We start from the raw sequence: 20,758 nt of genomic DNA, 5'->3' as shown, positions 1-20,758 counted from the left end.
TTTTTTCTTATGAAATGATAAGAGAATCTTTTCCCGGTTGTAATGACACCAAAAAAACAAAATTTGTTGGAAAACTGACGGAATTATGCTCTCGCGAAGTTAGCGACCTCGGGGATATTTACAAATCGGCGATTTCGCCCACTCTGAGCCTTATTTTCGGCTAATTCCATTGTTCCAGTCGGCCAAACTCATAGCTATTTATTTAGAACTCCATTTTTTCTATCGACTGAGTACAAGAAACTGCCCATTTACCGATTTCAACTACCCAATAATGTGGTCAGAAATTTGCAATTTGGCCAATTTCACGAAAATTAAAAAATATGACAATTTCAAAATAAGGTCCAGAATGAACAATGCAGACATTCCTGGCTCTAAAATAACATTTTCTTTGTTCATCAGTCATGTCTTCAGGCCCCTCTGATATTACTCTTGCTTTCTATTTTGAATTTTTATTCAAGCAAAAAATAGAAGACTTACTATTATGCAGACTACTGCAATACTGTAATAATTGTATAAATGACATCAACCCATTCATGACTGCATATTAGAATGGCTAGTTGGACATTTATTGGACAATGACATCATTTGTTTACTTTTGAACATTGGCAAAAATCAAACATTTCCCCTACTTTGAGCTCCATTTCCAGGTTCTTTTTATAGTAAAATCAGTCAAAATCACCTCTATTTCTATAATATGTTTTCCATTCTATCAAATGAGACCAAGAAAACGAGAATACAACCATAAATACTATACGAAAATAGACCACAAAGTCAGTATTTTAATTAAAAAAAAAAACGGTCTGAGTTTTTTTTCTCATTATGCACTGCGTGCTGCAGGATTTTTTTATATGGTGCACACTGACCACACAGACCCATTCTCTCACATGTGGGCCTACCAGCTTACTCCTGCTTGATTTGAAGCTGCTAGAATTTATGAGTATATATACGTCAAACACGGTACCTCGTAAGACGTACATATACGGCCGTGACAGTCAAAGGGTTAAGGTACTTCCATGATATATTGCAAGTAAGTTATTGCTTTCTCCAAGCTCTACATTCAGGAGGCCTGGTCACAGACTGGGCCGAGGGGGCATTGACCCCCGGAACTCTCTCCAGGTAAACTTCAAGGTCATTTATTAGAGATTCCTTGTCTGTAAAAACTAAGTTCCAGCAGGTTATTTCCTAATATCTTTATTTACTACAAGTATATGTACAAGGTATACAGGCCTAGCTGACATCAATGACATACTACTATATAGAAAACCCCTTGTTATGCTGAGCATTTTGGGCAAATTAGGTCAGTGTCCCAGGATGTGACCCACACCAGTCGACTAATATCCAGGTACCCATTTTACTGGTGGGTGAACATAGACAACAGGTGTAAAAAAACACACTCTATGTTTCTACCCTGGCTGGGAACTGAACCCAGAACCTCACCGTGTGAAGCGATAGCTTTAGCCCCAAGGCCTAGTTAATTAGGACATATTATTGTAAAATGAAGTCCTGGGCTATTTCTATTAAGTTACTACTATAGAAATATTCCAGGACTACAGTCTTATCAAACTGCTCCAATCAATTTGGCTTAAGTTAAAATCTCCCATTAAAATTTTATTTCTATACTATACACCTACTGCCATTCACTTACGGGTGTATACCTGGGTATTAGCCAACTGTTGTGGGCCACATCCTGAGAAAGTGAATCAAAGGACCCCAGAGGAAATAGATCACAGTGAATGACTTTCTTGGGCTATCCTGGGTTGCTAACTCTGATTTAAATTATCAAATACAAATGCCTTCTATAAGGAAGCTTATTTAAGTACAGGCACGCAAATTTCGGTGATTCCAATTATTCTGCATAGTTTAACAGGTACAAAGAACCTGTCTATGTTAACACCAAACAAGTCTGAAGTGATTTAGTTCCATTGGGGTCACTGTAAGTTTATTTTGGTACAGATACACCTAAGTATAATTATCATTCATTGTGTAAATTACCGAGGATAACCCAAAAATGCCAAAGTGACTTATTTGCATTGGGGTTCTTGAAAATATCTATGCTCATTTTATCGGTAGTTACTGCCGATATACAAGGTGGTTTTTCCCTAGTGGATGCCAGTATTTTCTAAAACACTATAATTAACATTTTTTTTATTTCAAACAAATATGGAATTTAGCCACCTAATTATACAGCACTCGTCTAACCCAAGATTAATTAATCTGCTGAATAACAATATTTTTATCAAATAATTGTTTGAAGATATAGTCTCCTACAGGTTCAGATATAATTAAAAATGCTAACAAGGACAAACATTTCAATATAACATGACAAATGAGTTAATGTTGCTAACAAGGACAAACATTTCAATATAACATGACAAATGAGTTAATGTATCTAACTCACACGAAACTGAAGTGCGTTCTGACATTTACCAAAATACAGCTGTAGGCCTTGCATGACAACGAGAACAACAATAAGCAGTTGGTGTATTTATACAATAAACAGACTTTAGCACATTCAAATATTCATTGTAACTAGAAATTGCTTAGATAACGAACTGGATCATTCTTATAACTGCTCATTCTGATGCTCATTTCTTTAAGAACGTCACAAACTTTTTCCTTTATATCATGTAGCATTAGCTACGGATACACCCCAAATTCAACAACTTATTCCACTACTGCATAAAATCCTCGTATTTAACACTATGATAAATAATTTGCGCAAATAATAATTGGATTCTAACAAGAGGAAAGGTTAAAATTGTAAGAAATGGAGTATGATGGGTAGCAGTAGTGGGGTGAGCGTCTCCACAGTTGTTCCTGTATCACAGTCAGTTAGCAAGAGGGATCCCCGTATGTAATATGGCGTCGTAATGTTACAATTTTGAAGGGACCGATTTGCTGGCTGGTTTTCTGCTGGATTTCTTGAACCTACTCCTCCCTGAGACGTTTTCCTCCTAGTATTGCATTAATGGTAATGCATGCAAGGAAACTATCACGTATTAGCGATGGGTAAGTGAGAGTTTGTCGTTATATGGTGATCTATGTATGTTGGTCTAGGGTTAGGATGCCCGCCATTTGTTTGTCGAATGCAGCCACTCCTTTTGTTTGGAATTCTGAAAGTAAGAGTAACTGGTGCAACTGACCCCAATGTAATGCGTGTCATATCTTTACAGGTTCATCGAGAAGCACCAGGCCCACAGCTACGAGGTGAGGGACGGTGTAGAGTGGTGAGTGGTGGCCAGGTAGGCAGGCGCTGCTCTGGCCTCCTCCTCCACCCGCCATGCTCCTGTTTTCCATCTCTACCACTTAAGGCAGATAATTTTTATCATCTCAGTCTTCCTCTTACCCTCTAGCACTTCCCAACAATACTTTCTCATTGATCACACACTTTACTGAGAGAAAATTCAAGACTGTAGAATGATTTTTCACATGCCTTCCTCTTCTCTTCTCTTTTTTTTTTTTTTTTTTTTTTTTTTTACTTTATTTTTGGTCTCTTACCGAGCAATAAGAGCATAGTTTCATTGAATTTCTTTATATTATATGATTTGTGTCCCAGGCTGAAAAAGGCTGGTGTTTGTTTTTGTTATGTACTGAAACCCTTTAAGGTCATAAACCATTTATATAACCATTTATATTGACCATGAAAGGACTGGTGAAGATTTTGAAAAGACTTGAGGGTCATGTTTTTAAATATGTTTGGTACAAAAAAGATAAATCTTAAGGTGCCTTACAGTGATTCATGACTGAATGTGAAGTTCATTGTAACAACAACGGTCAACACAACAGAAGCTAAACGACTTGCTCCACTTGTTTGTTATTTAGAGGAAAAACTTGTAAAAATGTATTTGTACTACATAAGGTCTTCTGACCACACTGACCACACTAAGTAGGTCCTATCACTCATTCATTCTTATTAGTGTTTATTTATGAAGCTACCAAAACTATTTTTGATTTTGGCAAACTTATAAAACCACTTTATAAAATGCTTTCCTGTATTTTTTCTAATTTGAATTTATGCAACTAATTCATTATTGGGACTTCCCTCTTGGTTAAATACTTACAGGACCTTGTTCTCTATCCCCTTTATGCCTCTCTTATACACACATTATAACACCTTTGCATTTCAAAAGAATGTTTGGTGCTTTCCACATGCAGTATTATCATAGTATAGATTCTTGAATACTATGGAATCAACTTCATCCTTCCTATTGTATTAATGCTTTTTCTATATCAGTTGTATCCTTGGGAAGACTTACATGCACCATACTGTACTTTTTGAAGTTGTAAATAGTGATTAACAATGACAGGTATGAGGTAATTAGAACATTTATTAAAATGTTTTGCCTACCAGGGGCTTTATCAGTCCAGTATAGAGAATAGAAAATAATTCATATTGTGGGTCATGTCATGTGCAACAGAGGCTGGAGGGCAGAGGTACGTGATGGCTGTGTTCTGCTTAGAATCTAATGTGCTTTCAAGTGTTTACAAGATAATTTTTTTTTTTAGCAGTAGGTTTCATGGTAGGGACAAGCTGATTCTAATCAGCATTTGTGACCTAAGTCCAATTCTTTGATGACATGCCTGACATTTTGGAAGTCTGAGACGATTGCGGATGTTAAGATGTATGATGCAGGTTTTGACAAACGTGCTTATTTTCACTGTTTGACTGTCTTCTCTAACTTGGCAAAAGACAGTAATAGCTTGTGGGAGAACCTTTCTGCATAGGGAAGTAATGTTATAACTGGTAAGTTTCTTATTATTTATGTTGTTGATCTTCATTTTTGTTTAGAACACTATAGTGCTTAAGGGTTGATTCCACCCTGGAGTTTAGATGCATTTAGGCAAAACTCCTGCCAGCTTATAAGGCACATTTCTTATTGTATTATATTGATGGGGCAGTGCTAAACCTGTAGGAGTCATACAGCCCCTGGGGAAATAGAAATTATTCAGGCTGAATTCAAGTAATTGGAGTACAGGTTCAATTCTTTAGATCAAGAGCTTCTCATCAGCAACAAGGAATTTCCTCTGAGGGGCCATAAGGTGCACTGCCAGTGCCACTAGCCTTGCCAATGGAGATCTTGGAGATGCTGTACATGCCTGACACATCCATCCTAATCAGAACACAGCCATCACCTAAGGATGTCCTCCAGCCCATGCAGGACCTGACCTGACCAGACTCATTATTTATTCAGTACTGTGATTTCTATTCTCTATTGGATTAATAAAACCCCTGGTGGATGTAACATCTTAATATTTGTGCTAATATCTAGTCTCATTCTTAAATACCTGTCAGTGTTAATCACCATTTGTGATCCAGGTTCTAGTTCTTTATGTGAAACCAGGCAGTCTGTTAGCTTTAAGGCAGATCCTTATGGGGGTGTTGCCTAAACCTTGCTGTTGGGTTTTTGATAGCCAGAATTTGAAGGTTAGACAGTGTCCAGTGAAGTCCTTGATTTTTCATATCACCACCAGGCAGCCAGTCATCAGGTTTAGTTGTTTTTTTAGAGTGTAATAACCAGTTGGAGGGAGGGTTTGTGTGCAAGGGGCTTGGATTTTCAGCAAGCATGCATGAGCATGTTAGATAGGAGCAAATGGAGACAAATGGTTTTTAGGACTTGACATGCTGTTGGAGTGTGAGCAAGGTAACACTTATGAAGGGATTCAGGGAAACCAGCAGACCGGGCTTGAGACATGGAGATGGGAAATACAATGCCTGCACTCTGAGGGAGGAGTGTTAATGTTGCAGTTTTATAACTCTAGTGTAAGCACACCTCTGGCAAGACAGTGATGGAGTGAATGATGAAAGTTTTCCATTTTTGGGCCACCCTACCTTGGTGGGAAATGCCCAATGTGTTAAAAAAAGTTATGTAACATAATTTAGATTTGTTAGGTTGTGTTAGGTTAGTGATTGCCAGTAGTATTACTATACAGTATATACCTGGTATAAGTGGGAGAATTCACCAGTAAGGAAATGTTGACTTCTGACCACTTGGGCAATTTGGTGATACTACTGGCATTTGCTTTGACTAGTGTGTTGATCTTTTTAGTGTTATCTCTCTCTCCCTTGCATATTGGTGACTTTTTTTTTTCTTCTAACACCAATTACAATTCCCAAATTAAGGTGCATGTCTAGCTGTGCCCAGATTTTGAGTAGAGTCACATTTTCTTGTTTAGGAATACTAGTTCTCTATCCTTTCACCACCTAATCACAAAACCACGTAGGAGACAAACTGTTGACACTTTCGTCCAAACTGGACCACTAATGGCAAAAGTTATTTGTATGAAGTATTAGTAAATAATAAGAATTACAGTACAGTTTTTCCTGTCATTATCAGCTAGCTGTTTAATGTTTAAAATAAGTTTTCTTTTAATCCTATTTCTTTGTAGGACAGTCTCCATTGTAAAAAGATTTCAGCAGCCAGTCTTACTCCAAATAGTCATAGATATAACACTCGCGATATAACCATTCATTTGACACTTGAGAAATAATCATACATGTAACACTTGCCAGATAGCCTTGTGGATACTATACCAAATATCTTTGTGGATAACATGCCAAATAGCCTTATGGTTAACATGCCAAGTAACCTTATGGATAACACACCAAATAGTATGCTTAGCATTCACCAAATATAGATAGCAGTTGCTAAATAGCTGTATGGGCAACACTTTGCCAAATAGCTGTAAATATTGGTAATACTCCAAATAGCACTGTAGGTAACACTTGTCATATAGCTGTGTATGCAACACTTGCCAAATACTGTTGTACATGCAACGCGTGCAAAATCTAGTTTGTCATATGAATTGTTGCGCAGCAGAAAAGAAATGCCAAATTCAAACAATGGGAAAAGTCCCCATATTTTGTTATTGGTTTCTGAACCTAACTTACAGATGCTGAAAACAGTATCTACATATTACTACAAACAAAAACAGGCAAAACATTAAGGAATAGATTTGTTCACTAACCTGGATTTTGGCTGTGGTGGTGCTTATTTTTTTTGTGCAGGGCAACACCTCGTATGTCATGGTGTTTTGGGGGAAATGCAGTTAGATTTGGGGGGGGATGAAGTGATGATAATCCCTAAAATTTAACGAGAAACAACCAAATTTCATCTTCATTGAGCACCTCCTTAGTGTAGCAACACTGTCAAACTATTTCTATGTAATAGAATTTTGCACATACTCACCCACTTTGAGTTCAGTTTCCTCCTTTCCTGCATTCATATAGTACCTTAAGTCATGATATGGCTTAGAGAAGGATGGTCATGTGGTTTTTCCCAGTAATTTTTCTGAGTTATTATTACAGGTGCCCCTTGACTTATGATGGGATTACTTTCTGATGAACCCATCATAAGTTGAAAATATCGTTAGTCAAAAATGAATGATGTGCTAAATAGATAAGTAAATAACTAGTCACTGAATAAGTAAATAAACAAATAATTACTGTTACTAAATACCAGTATTGAAAAGTAAAAAAAAAAATGTACACGAGTTATGGACTTGCCACCTTCATGCTGGGTAATTATCTTAGTTTCATCTCTAAAGTAATTGCCTTTGCACCATCATAAAGTCGAAATATCGTCAGTCGATCATTATAAATCAAGGAGAACCTGTATAGAATACTAATGTTTGAAATTTCTACTTGACTCTTTGAGAGTCAGTGCTGTAGAACTGTCATGAGGTCATCTCACTCAGATAAGTTGTAAGGGGGTAAATTTTGGCCTTAATATGAGAAAATGGGTCTGTGTGATGAATGTGCACCATATAAAAAAAATGTTCTGCCCAATGCAGTGTGTGATGGGGAAAAAACTGTGACCAGATTTTTGGTTTAAAATAGTGAATTTGTGGTGTATGTATTTTCACATCGTTTTATTCTTGATTTCTTGGTATCCTTTAATAGAATACAGTGGGCTCCCAGTTTTCGAACAGTGCGGAAATCGTACAACTCGGATTTTGAGCACTTTTTTTGACGAAATCTCCTCCCCTCCCCCGGGGTTTCGTACATCCCCTTGGAAATTGTTGGTACCAGATGCCTGTGCCTGGGCCTCCCATGCATTTGTGACTCACTCTGGGCACATTGAATGTCTTATTTTAGGTTAATTTGGACATTTTCATTAATCCATCTTTCTTTCATAATTTTCTTAAATTATGTAAGAAACATGTTACATAGCATATAAACATGCAATGTTTATATGTAGCGGAGGGTAAACATTACGTTTTCTCTGGTCCAGCATTAGAGAAAACTGTGTGAATCTGTGTTGGCCCACTAACTGCCCCTAATAAATAAACTTTTGTTTACAGTTCTTGGCACGAATTATTCATTACTTTTCCCTTTGTTTATGATAGCATCTAAAGGTAGTTGTTAGAAACGATTAAACTCGGTGAACATGGTATGTCGATGGTAATAATGTGGGTGTAGGCCATAGTGTATGTAGCTGGTAGGTATACACTGGGATGCAGTCCGCCTGGGACTACAAATAAATACCACTCGCCAACAAGAGTCTTCAATGAAGGTATGTAATGTTCATTTATCATTAAAATTAGTCATTTATATTTATTTCTCATTGTTTTCTGTATGTAAACTATAGCTATTCTCTATAAAATGTATTTTTTGTTAATATTTTTGGGTGTCTGAAATGGATTAATTGGATTTTATTTTTTATGGGAAATGTCACATCAGTTTTCGGCCATTTCGGATTTCAGCCAACCTTCTGGAACATATTAACCCTTTGACTGTTGCAACCCCAAATCCTAAGGTGTCTCCTGGTGCTGCAAAATATTTAAAAAAAAAAAAAATTATTTTTTCTTATGAAATGATAGAGAATCTTTTCCTGATGGTAATAACACCAAAATTATGAAATTTAACCCTTTGAGGGTTTCGGCTGTACTAGTACGGCTTACGACCCAGGGTTTTTGACGTACTAGTACGCCTAAATTCTAGCGCCCTCAAATCTAGTGGGAGAAAGCTGGTAGGCCTACATATGAAAGAATGGGTCTATGTGATCAGTGTGCACAGTATAAAAAAAATCCTGCAGCACACAGTGCATAATGAGAAAAAAAAACTGACCGTTTTTTTGGAATAAAACAGCGACTTTGCACTGTATTTTCGTATGGTATTTATTGTTGTATTCTAGTTTTCTTGGTCTCATTTTATAGAATGGAAGACATATTACAGAAATTGAGATGATTTTGACTGGTTTTACAATGAAAAGTACCCTGAAATTGAGCTCAAAGTAGCAGAAATATTCAGTTTTTACCAAAGTTCAAAAGTAAACAAATCATGCCAAGCGTCCAATACACGTCAATTGGTGAGTTTAATATTCTTTTGCAAGTGTGCCAATATTTATACAATTTTTTACACTAATGCAGTAGTCTGCATAACAGTAAATCTTCTATTTTTTGTGAGAATAAAAATTAAAAGTGGAAAGCAAAAGAATGTAACAGGGGCCTTGAGACGTGACTAATGAACAGAGGAAATGTCATTTTAGTGCCAGGAATGTCTCTTTTGTTTATTCTGGACCCTATTCGGAAATTGGCATCTTTTGAATTTTGTGTGAAATTGGCAAAATTGCTAAATTCTGATCACTGTACTGGATAGTTGAAATTGGTAAATGGGTGGTTTCTTGCACTCATTCGATAGAAAAAATGGAGTTCTAGCGAAATATTCATGTTTTTTGTCGACTATTACAGTGGAATTGGCTGAAAATGGGGCTCAAAGTGGGCAAAATTGCCGATGCGTAAACATCGCCGAGACCGCTAACTTCACGAGAGCATAATTCCATAAGTTTTCCGTCAAATTTCATAATTTTGGTGTCATTATGATCGAGAAAAGATTCTCTATCTTTTCCTAAGATTTTTTTTTTTTTTTTTAATTTGGCCGACCCTGAGAACAAGTCTCGGAGAGGGCCTGTCGACCCTCAAAGGGTTAATGGAGAACTTATGGAATTACGCTCTTGCAAAGTTAGCAACCTCTGCAATACTTACGAATTGGCGATTTCACCCACTCTGAGCCCTATTTTCATCTAATTCCATTGCTCCAGTCGACCAAACTCTTAGCTATTTCTTTAGAATTCCGTTTGTTCTATCAATTGGGTACAAGAAACTGCCCATTTACCAATTTCAGCTACCCAATAAAGTGGTCAGAAATTGGCAATTTGGCCAATTTCACGCAAATTAAAAAATATGCTAATTTCAATATAGGTTCCAGAATGAACAATGCAGACATTCCTGGCTCTAAAATATAATTTTCTTTGTTCATCAATCACATCTCCAGGCCCCTCTGATATTACTCTTGCTTTCTATATTGAATTTTTATTCAAACATAAAATAGAAAATTTACTGTTATGCAGACTTCTGCAATAATGTAATAATTGTATAAATAATATCAAGCCAATCATGACTGCATATTAGAATGGCTAGTTGGACGTTTATTGGACAATGACGTCATTTGTTTACTCATGAACATTGGCAAGTCAAACATTTCCCCTACTTTGAGCTCCATTTCAAGTTTCTTTTCATAGTAAAACCAGTCAAAATCACCTCCATTTCTATAATGTTTTCCATTCTACTAAATGTGACTACGAAAACGAGAATACAACCATAAAAGCGATACAAAAATACTCCTCAAAGTCGGCATTTTAATCCAAAAACACCGAGTTTTTTTCCTCATTATGCACTGCTTGCTGCAGGATTTTTTTATACTGTGCACACTGACCACACAGACCCATTCTCTCATATGTGGGCCTACCAGCTTTCTCCCACTTGATTTGAAGATGCTAGAATTTTTGAGTGTATATATATGTCAAACACTGGCTCGTAAGACGTATATATATGGCCAAAACAGTCAACGGGTTAATTATGAAACCCGGGAGTCTACTGTATAAGATATATTACTGAAATAGATTACATTGGTTTCAGGTCTGGAAGCAGCTTAAAATTAAGCTCAAAATAGCGGAAATGTTCAATTTCTGCTGATATTCCAAAGTAAACAAATCAGGTCACTTGTCCAATACATGTCCAGCTAGTCAGTCTAATATGCATTTGCAATTGTGCTGACATTATTTATCCAATTATTACAAAGATGCATAACAGTAAATCTATTTTTTTTGTGTGAATAAAAATTCAAAATGGAAATAGTGTATTATGAGAGGCCTGGGAATGTAAATAATGAACAGAGGAAATGTTATTTCAGTGTCAGGAGTGCCTGCATTGTTTATTCTGGATCCTGTTTTGAAACTACCATATTTTGGAATTTGTGTGAAACTGGCCAAATTAGCAATTTCTGCTCACTTTATTGGGTAGTTGAAATCGTTGACTGGGCTATTTCTTGTGCTCAGTCAATAAACTGGAAGACATACTAGCGAAATAGCTAAGAATTTGGTCTGCTGGAACAATGTAATTGACCTAAAATAGGACTCGTAGTGGGTAAAATTGCCAATACGAAAATATCGCTGACACAGTAAAATTTATGAAAGCACAATTTCGTCAGTTTTCCATCAAATTTCGTACTTTTTGTTTTATTACTTTCAGAAGATTCTCTACCATTTCATAAGACAAAATAACAAAGTGTCCATAGGGTCCAAATTCTTGGGCCCTGTGGACACTTTTTCAGGTTGGTAGTGTGGACCCTCAAGGGGTTAAACTTCACTGGTGAGGTAACAAGCTTAAATTACAGTTGGTAGACCATGGCAAAAGCTGATGGATAGGAATCAAGACACTTTGGCAGAGGATCCTTCTAGTAAACCATTTAACTCAAGGCTGGGTTTTATCAAGTATATAAGAATGAGCATATACATCACTTTATAAGTCAGGTGAGCACCATGAGGTCAGGCTCAGAGAAAGACATGTCATATGTAGATCATTGTGAGAGTAGACCACACAAGGTCACAATGCTTGAGATCTATTCTGGTGAGGGCAGGTATTGATGCTAGCAGTGGGTGGGGGGGGTAAGGCGACAAGTTTATTATCATATGAATCGTGGAGAACCTGGGCAATAGGTTGAGCCAACATGTTCATTCCTCAGTTTTCCTCGTTGGTTTTCGTGAGGTGGATCATTGCTGCTTCAGAAATTCTGCGTTTGGCCTTGTCATTTTTGCGGTGTAACAGCTGTACTCTTCCCCAGTCCTTGACATTCTCTGAGAATGAAGGTTGTGATAGACTAAATTTTGACTGTAGATAATTTCACACATTACAGTTAATGATTTTTTATATCTGCACCACAGATTTTGTAACCCTCCACTGTCCAGACACCCAAAATTAATATTACTCTTATATCTACTTTGGAAAAAAAATTCTTCTGAAATTTATGCATAGTCGAATTCACCCACTTTGAGACCTACAGTGGAACCCCGGTTTTCGTCCAGTCAGGTTGTTGTACATTTCAGTTTTCGACCACTTTTTGGGGGGGATTTTCCCCGTTTTCGTACATCCCCTCTGAAATCGTCTGTACCAGACGTGTCCACCTTCCTGTGGGACGCAGCTGCTCATATGTTCATGACTCAGTCTGCCTTTGTTGCTTGTTCAGTGAGCATTACTCCATGCGTTCATCCGAAACATTTCGTAATAAACCATTGTTTTTTGTGCTTGCTACTGCTAAATAAGCCACCATGGGACCAAAGAAAGTTTCGAGTGCCAGCCCTTCGGTAAAGGTGAGAAACACGATAGAATTCAAGAAAGAACTCGTAGAAAAATACGAAAGTGACGTATGTGGGGCCGAGCTTGCCAGGATGTATGGGAAGTCCAAATCAATGATCAGTTCCATCCTGGCGAAGAAAAAAGAAATCAAGGAAGCTGATGTTGTGAAAGGGGTAAATTTGCTAACAAAACAGAGATTGCAAACAATCGAAGATGTTGAGAAGGTGTTGTTGATGTGGATCATCCAAGAACAGTTAGTGGGAGAAAGTGTTGTGGAGGCGATAATTTGCGAAAAGACAAGGCAATTGCATGCGGATCTCGTAAAGAAAATACCTGGAATGAGTGCTGTTATTAGTGAATTTAAGGCCAGCAAAGTTTGGTTTGACAACAAGAGTCTTCAGTAAAGGTAAAAGTGATGTTAAATATTTATTTATCCATTTCATTAGTCATTTGTATGTATTTCTCATTGTTTTCTGTATGTAAAACTATATTCTCTATAGAATGTATTTTTTGTTAATATTTTTGGGTGTCGGGAACGGATTAATTGGATTCACATTATTTCTCATGGGGAAATATTATTTTAGTTTTCATACAAATCGGTTTTCAACCAACCTTCTGGAAGAGATTAAAGATGAAAACCGGGGTTCCACTGTATTTTAAGCTAATTCCATTACTTCATTCGACCAAATTCTTAGCTTTTTCACTATTATGCTTTCCGTTCTGTTGATTGAGCACTAAGAAAACTCCCATTCAGCTTATTACAACAACCCTATAAAGTGCACTGAAGTCTGTGATTTGGCTAATTTTGAAAAAAAAAAAAAAAAGTTACACTAAAACATTCCTTTTGTTAACCCTTTCAGGGTCCAAGGCCCAAATCTGGAGTCACGCACCAGTGTCCAAGAATTTAAAAAAAAAAAATTTGTTATTTTTTCTTATGAAATCGTAGAGAATCTTTTTGTGAAGGTAATAAAACAAAAAGTACGAAATTTGGTGGAAAATTGACGAAGTTATGCTCTCGCGAATTTTTATGTGTCAGCGATATTTGCGAATTGGCGATTTTGCCGACTTTGACTCCCATTTTAGGCCAATTACATTATTCCAATCAACCAAATTCTTAGCTATTTCACTAGTATTACTTCTATTCTATCGATTGAGCACAAGAAATCGCCAAGTCAACTACAAAATAAAGTGATCGGAAATTGTTAATTTGGCCAATTCAACACAAAGTTCAAAATATTCCAATTTCAAAATAGGGTCCAGAATGAACAATGTAGGCATTCCTGGCACTAAACTAACATTTCCTCTGTTCATTAGTTATGTTTTGAGGCTTTACAAATAAATTCCATTTTGATTTTTTATTCACATAATGAATTTTTATTCACACCAAAAAATAGAAGATTTACTGTTATGCAATACTGTAATAATTGTATAAATATCATCACCATATTTGTGAATGTATATTAGACCCACCAGCTGACGTGTATTAGACGTGTGAGGTCGTTTGTTTACTCTTGAATATCGGCAAAAATTTAACATTTCTGCTACTTTGAGCTCAGTTTCAAGCCATTTCCAGTGCTAAAACCAATCAAAATCATCTCTATTTCTGTAATATGTCTTCCATTCTATCAAATGAGACCAAGAAATCGCAAATACAACTATAAAAAACATACGAAAAAACACTGCAAAGTTGCTGTTTTAATCGAAAAATCATGATTTCATTTTTTTTCTCTCATTATACACAGTGTGCTGCAGGATCTGTTTTATGTGATGCACACATACCACATAGATGTATTCTCTCATATCTAGGCCCAAATGTACCACTCGCAGTTTATCAGAGTGAGCTGAGCTCATGGCGTAGATCTACGGTTTGGACCCTGAACGTAAAGCCGTAGATCTACGGGACGGACCCTGAAAGGGTTAATCATGACCCCAGGTCTTTCCTACATTACACTTACCTTCCATTTAGAATTCATAATCACACAAACAATAGAAGATATACATGTACTCTATTTCTCTGATAATAAGATATAACCATGAATAATTGGTCATGGTTTATGATATCCCAATTATTGAAATAGACCTATTGAAAACCCATAAAACAGACCGAGGGGGAGCCTTACCTGTCCTAGAAATCTGTAAAAAAAAAAAAAAAAAAAATATTTCCACTATTTTAGCCCAATTTCAAGGTATTTCTGATACAGAACCCTACCAAAATCATCTTTTTTTGGTAGTATGTCATCTTCCATTCTATCAAATGTTACCAAAAAACAGTTTTCCTTTTTATTTTATATTTGCTGTAATACAGTGGTCCCTCGTTTTTCGTAATTAATCCGTTCCTGGAGCCGTTACTATAAACGAAATTTATGATTTGCGAATCAATTTTCCCCATAAGAAATAATGTAAATACAATTAATCTGTTCCTGACACCCAGAAGTATTAAAACAAAAAAATTTTTTACATGAAATATACATATAGTACATAAACAGTACAATGGGAAATGATGAATGAAACATTAACAGCATAACACTTACCTTTATTGGAGATTCTTCTTAGTGTATGGGAGACTGGAGGAGGAGAGAGATTGGATTGTTTACAGTTTGGAAGGGGAATCCCCTTCCAGCAACACCTCAGGTACCAATTGCTTCTCTGGGGTTGCTTCTCTTCTCTGTTTCTTAATGCCACTAGGACCACCTTGAGAGCCACTCTAGTCCTGTCTCGCAAAGTAACTGTGGAGAGAGCTCTGTTTCTGGCGTCTCTTTAACACTTCCCGAAAATGGCCCAAGACTTTGTCACTGTACATATTTCTCACCTTCTTTACCACAGACTTGGCACTAGGAGCTTTCTTTGGAGCCATGGTAGCTTATTTAGTAATTGCAAGCACTAAAATGAGTGGAATATTATGAAATATTTAGCAGGAACACTTGAGGGGACCTTCACTCACTGGTAAACAATGCCAGACTGCCTGGGTAGGGAGACCTCCATGGCTCACACCATGCGTACGCGTCCCAGACGAACTACTATTCGTGAGTCAACCTATGAAAAGTGAGTCCATGTTTATACGAAAATACCCCTATGATTGGCGAAATTTACGATTGCCGAGAACTGAAAAGTGAGGGACCACTGTATTTTAAAGTTTTTTTTCAAGGAGCTGTTTTGTGGTTGCTACATTTAGTACCCTGTTTGGGTAACTACTATGTATGTTTTTGTTCCTGCAGTTTTTTAGTGTGTAACAAAGTTCATACATGTCTGCATGTATGTACAGTATATACAGTTGGGCCCCACTTATGCGGCAGGTTAGGTTCCAGGCTACTGCCGTAAAGCGGAACACCCTTTTTTCCCCCTTATAAATGCATACAAATACTAGATAACAAGTTTACACTAACATACATAAAGTTTGCAATAGAACTAGGCATCAAAAGAAAAAAAATGAAAAAGTAAAATACACACATAGTGCACTCATTACTTAAAATATTTGTAGTCTTAATCTAGGGTGAGACAAGTAGTATTTATTGTAAGAAATCAAGTGTGGTATGTATGGTAGTCAGTGGGGCTACCATACCAGGCCATTCCACCTACACATAATATTCTATTAAATTTAACCCTTTCAGGGTCCCCAGGCCCTCTCCCAGACCGACTTTTTTGGATAACCCAAAAAAGTCAGAGTGAATTATTTCCATTGCTTTCACTCAGAGCGTCATTTCTTCTAAAAATGGTGTTACATGAGAATGGGAGTGTTCCTCTTTATTTATTCTACCGTATCAATGTAGAGACAACTTGTACACAATATAACTTGTACACAAACCAGACGTGTACACTTTGTTTACAAAACTTGCGTTCGCCTGGTTTGTTTACATAACTCTGTGTCTGTCCTCCCTCATGTACTCATTCTCTCTCTCTCTCTCTCTCTCTCTTTCTCTCTCTCTCTCTCTCATTTATTCGTTTTATCTCATTTACTCACCCCTGACCCTACATTAAGACTACAGATATTTTAAGGTAAGTAATGAGTGAACTGTATGTGCATTTTATCGCTCTGGGATGCTTAAATATCATAGAATAGTATGTGTGGGTGGAATGGCCTGGTATGGTAGCCTGGCTGGCTACCATACATACCACACTGATTTCTTACAATACTACTCATCTCACCCTAGATTAAGACTACAAATATTTTAACCCTTTCAGGGTCCGTCCCGTAGATCTACGGCTTTACGTTCAGGGTCCAAACCGTAGATCTACGCCATGAGCTCAGCTCACTCTGATAAACTGTGAGTGGTACATTTGGGCCTAGATATGAGAGAATACATCTATGTGGTATGTGTGCACCACATAAAACATCCTGCAGCACACTGTGTATAATGAGAGAAAAAAAATGAAATCATGATTTTTCGATTAAAACAGCAACTTTGCAGTGTTTTTTCGTATGTTTTTTATAGTTGTATTTGCGATTTCTTGGTCTCATTTGATAGAATGGAAGACATATTACAGAAATAGAGATGATTTTGATTGGTTTTGGCATTGGAAATGGCTTGAAACTGAGCTCAAAGTAGCGGAAATGTTAAATTTTTGCCGATATTCAAGAGTAAACAAACGACCTCACACGTCTAATACATGTCAGCTGGTGGGTCTAATATACATTCACAAATATGGTGATGATATTTATACAATTATTACAGTATTGCATAACAGTAAATCTTCTATTTTTTGGTGTGAATAAAAATTCATTATGTGAATAAAAAATCAAAATGGAATTTATTTGTAAAGCCTCAAAACATAACTAATGAACAGAGGAAATGTTAGTTTAGTGCCAGGAATGCCTACATTGTTCATTCTGGACCCTATTTTGAAATTGGAATATTTTGAACTTTGTGTTAAATTGGCCAAATTAACAATTTCCGATCACTTTATTTTGTAGTTGACTTGGCGATTTCTTGTGCTCAATCGATAGAATAGAAGTAATACTAGTGAAATAGCTAAGAATTTGGTTGATTGGAATAATGTAATTGGCCTAAAATGGGAGTCAAAGTCGGCAAAATCGCCGATTCGTAAATATCGCTGACACATAAAAATTTGCGAGAGCATAATTTCGTCAATTTTCCACCAAATTTCGTACTTTTTGTTTTATTACCTTCACAAAAATATTCTCTACGATTTCATAAGAAAAAATAAATATTTTTTTTTTTTTTAAATTCTTGGACACTGGTGCGTGACTCCAGATTTGGGCCTTGGACCCTGAAAGGGTTAAGGCAAGTAGTGAGTGAACTGTACATGCCTTTTTTCGCTCTGGGATGTTTAACCCTTTCAGGGTTTCAGACATACTAGTACAGCTTACGCACCAGGGTTTTTGACGTGCAGTGGACCCCCGGTTAACGATATTTTTTCATTCCAGAAGTATGTTCAGGTGCCAGTACTGACTGAATTTGTTTCCATAAGGAATATTGTGAAGTAGGTTAGTCCATTTCAGACCCCCAAACATACACGTACAAACGCACTTACATAAATACACTTACATAATTGGACGCATTAGGAGGTGATCGTTAACCCTTTCAGGGTCCGTCCCGTAGATCTACGGCTTTACGGTGAGTGTCCAAACCGTAGATCTACGCCATGAGCTCAGCTCACTCTGATAAACTGTGAGTGGTACATTTGGGCCTAGATATGAGAGAATACATCTATGTGGTATGTGTGCACCACATCAAACAGATCCTGCAGCACACTGTGTATAATGAGAGAAAAAAACTGAAATCATGATTTTTCGATTAAAACAGCAACTTTGCAGTGTTTTTTCGTATGTTTTTTATAGTTGTATTTGCGATTTCTTGGTCTCATTTGATAGAATGGAAGACATATTACAGAAATAGAGATGATTTTGATTGGTTTTAGCACTGGAAATGGCTTGAAACTGAGCTCAAAGTAGCGGAAATGTTAAATTTTTGCCGATATTCAAGAGTAAACAAACAACCTCACACATCTAATACACGTCAGCTGGTGGGTCTAATATACATTCACAAATATGGTAATGATATTTATACAATTATTACAGTATTGCATAACAGTAAATCTTCTATTTTTTGGTGTGAATAAAAATTCATTATGTGAATAAAAAATCAAAATGGAATTTATTTGTAAAGCCTCAAAACATAACTAATGAACAGAGGAAATGTTAGTTTAGTGCCAGGAATGCCTACATTGTTTATTCTGGACCCTATTTTGAAATTGGAATATTTTGAACTTTGTGTTAAATTGGCCAAATTAACAATTTCCGATCACTTTATTTTGTAGTTGAAACAGTTGACTTGGCGATTTCTTGTGCTCAATCGATAGAACAGAAGTAATACTAGTGAAATAGCTAAGAATTTGGTTGATTGGAATAATGTAATTGGCCTAAAATAGGAGTCAAAGTCAGCAAAATCGCCGATTCATAAATATCGCTGACACATCAAAATTCGCGAGAGCATAATTTCGTCAATTTTCCACCAAATTTCGTACTTTTTGTTTTATTACCTTCACAAAAAGATTCTCTACGATTTCATAAGAAAAAATAACAAATTTTTTTTTTTGAAAATTCTTGGACACTGGTGCGTGACTCCAGATTTGGGCCTTGGACCCTGAAAGGGTTAAGCGGGGGTCCACTGTACTAGTACGCCTAAATTCTAGTGCCCTCAAATCTAGTGAAAGCTGGTATGGGTCTATGTGGTCAGTGTGCGCAGTATAAAAAAAAAAGCAGCACACAAGTGCGTAATGAGGAAAAAAAAAAACTTTGACCGTGTTTTTGGATTAAAACAGCGACTTTGCACTGTATTTTTGTATGGTATTTATTGTTGTATTCTAGTTTCCCTGGTCTCATTTTATAGAATGGAAGACATATTACAGAAATTGAGTTGATTTTGATTGGTTTTACAAAGAACACTATCCTGAAATTGTGCTCAAAATAGCAGAAATGTTCGATTTTTACCAAAGTTCAAAAGTAAACAAATCAGGCTATGCGTCCAATACACGTCAACTGGTGAGTCTAATATTCTTTCACAAGTGTGCTGATAATATTTATACCATTTCTACACCAATGCAGCAGTCTGCATAACAGTAAATCTATTTTTTGTGAGATTAAAAATTCGAAGTGGAAAGCAAAAGAACGTAAGAGGGGCATGGGGACGTGATTAATGAACAGAGGAAATCTTATTTTAGTGCCAGGAATGTCTTTCTTGTTTTTTCTGGACCCTATTTGGAAATTGGCATCTTTTGAAATTTGTGTGAAATTGGCAAAATTGCTGAATTCTGACCCCTGTATTGGATAGTTGATATCAGTAAATGGGTGGTTTCTTGTACTCATTCGATAGAAGAAATGGAGTTCTAGCGAAATAGTTATGATTTTTGTCGACAAGTACACTGGAATTGGCCGAAAATAGGGCTGAAAGTGGGCAAAATTGCCGATGCGTAAACATCGTCGAGACCGCTAACTTCGCGAGAGCATAATTCCGTAAGTTTTCCATCAGATTTCATAGTTTTGGTGTCATTATGATCGGGAAAAGATTCTCTTATCTTTTCATAAGATTTTTTTTTTTTTTTAATTTTGGCGACCCTGAGAACAAGTCTCTGAGAGGGCCTGTCGACCCTGAAAGGGTTAATATACATATTTTCGATAATTCATCTATGATATTTCTTCAAAATTATATAATAAACATGATACATAACATATAAAGATGATAAATACACCCCACAGTAAAATAAAATTTTCTCTAGTCCAACATAAGAGAAAATGTTACTGGGGGTAACTGTAGAAAATTATTCCCTTGGTATGTAAGTAAGTTTATTCAGGTATACACAAATATAGTTACATAGATAATCATACATAGCACCATATGTGTAAAGTACCTAGGATAACCCAAAAAAGTCAGTGACTTATTTCCATTGCCTTCACTCATAGCGTCATTTCTTCTAAAAATGGTGTTACATGAGAATGGGAGTGTTCCTCTTTATTTATTCTATCGTATCAATGTAGAGACAACTTGTACACAAACCAGACGTGTACACTTTGTTTGTTTACAAAACTTGCGTTTGCCTGGTTTGTTTACATAACTCTGTGCCTGTCCTCCCTCATGTACTCATTCTCTCTCTCTCATTTATTTGTTTT

General features: G+C 36.5%; 2 protein-coding genes across 8 annotated transcripts in view; one reads left to right on the top strand and one right to left on the bottom strand.

Moving 5' to 3' along the window:
• The window catches only part of Mt2 (methyltransferase 2), a 32,926-nt gene extending 29,739 nt beyond the window's left edge, over positions 1-3,187 (bottom strand). Inside the window, exon 1 of one of the 5 annotated variants that reach the window (XM_070088014.1) lies at positions 3,144-3,187. In XM_070088014.1, coding sequence (XP_069944115.1) covers positions 3,144-3,163 — 20 coding nt within the window. In that variant the 5' untranslated portion in view covers positions 3,164-3,187. Of the gene's footprint in view, positions 1-2,398; positions 2,581-3,143 lie in introns of those variants that run through there. The other 4 variants (XM_053772521.2, XM_053772523.2, XM_053772522.2 and 1 more) reach the window with 4 other exon arrangements.
• Positions 2,784-20,758, top strand: part of wcy (WW domain-containing adapter protein with coiled-coil wacky) — a 235,902-nt gene continuing 217,927 nt past the window's right edge. Inside the window, exons 1-2 of one of the 3 annotated variants that reach the window (XM_070088013.1) lie at positions 2,784-3,009; positions 3,174-3,207. In XM_070088013.1, coding sequence (XP_069944114.1) covers positions 2,979-3,009; positions 3,174-3,207 — 65 coding nt within the window. In that variant the 5' untranslated portion in view covers positions 2,784-2,978. The remainder of the gene's footprint in view (positions 3,010-3,173; positions 3,208-20,758) is intronic. The other 2 variants (XM_070088011.1, XM_070088012.1) reach the window with 2 other exon arrangements.

The sequence above is a fragment of the Cherax quadricarinatus genome, chromosome 23 (genome assembly GCF_038502225.1).
Source record: "Cherax quadricarinatus isolate ZL_2023a chromosome 23, ASM3850222v1, whole genome shotgun sequence".
NCBI lineage: Eukaryota > Metazoa > Arthropoda > Malacostraca > Decapoda > Parastacidae > Cherax > Cherax quadricarinatus.
This window is presented reverse-complemented; position numbering and strand designations above follow the sequence as displayed.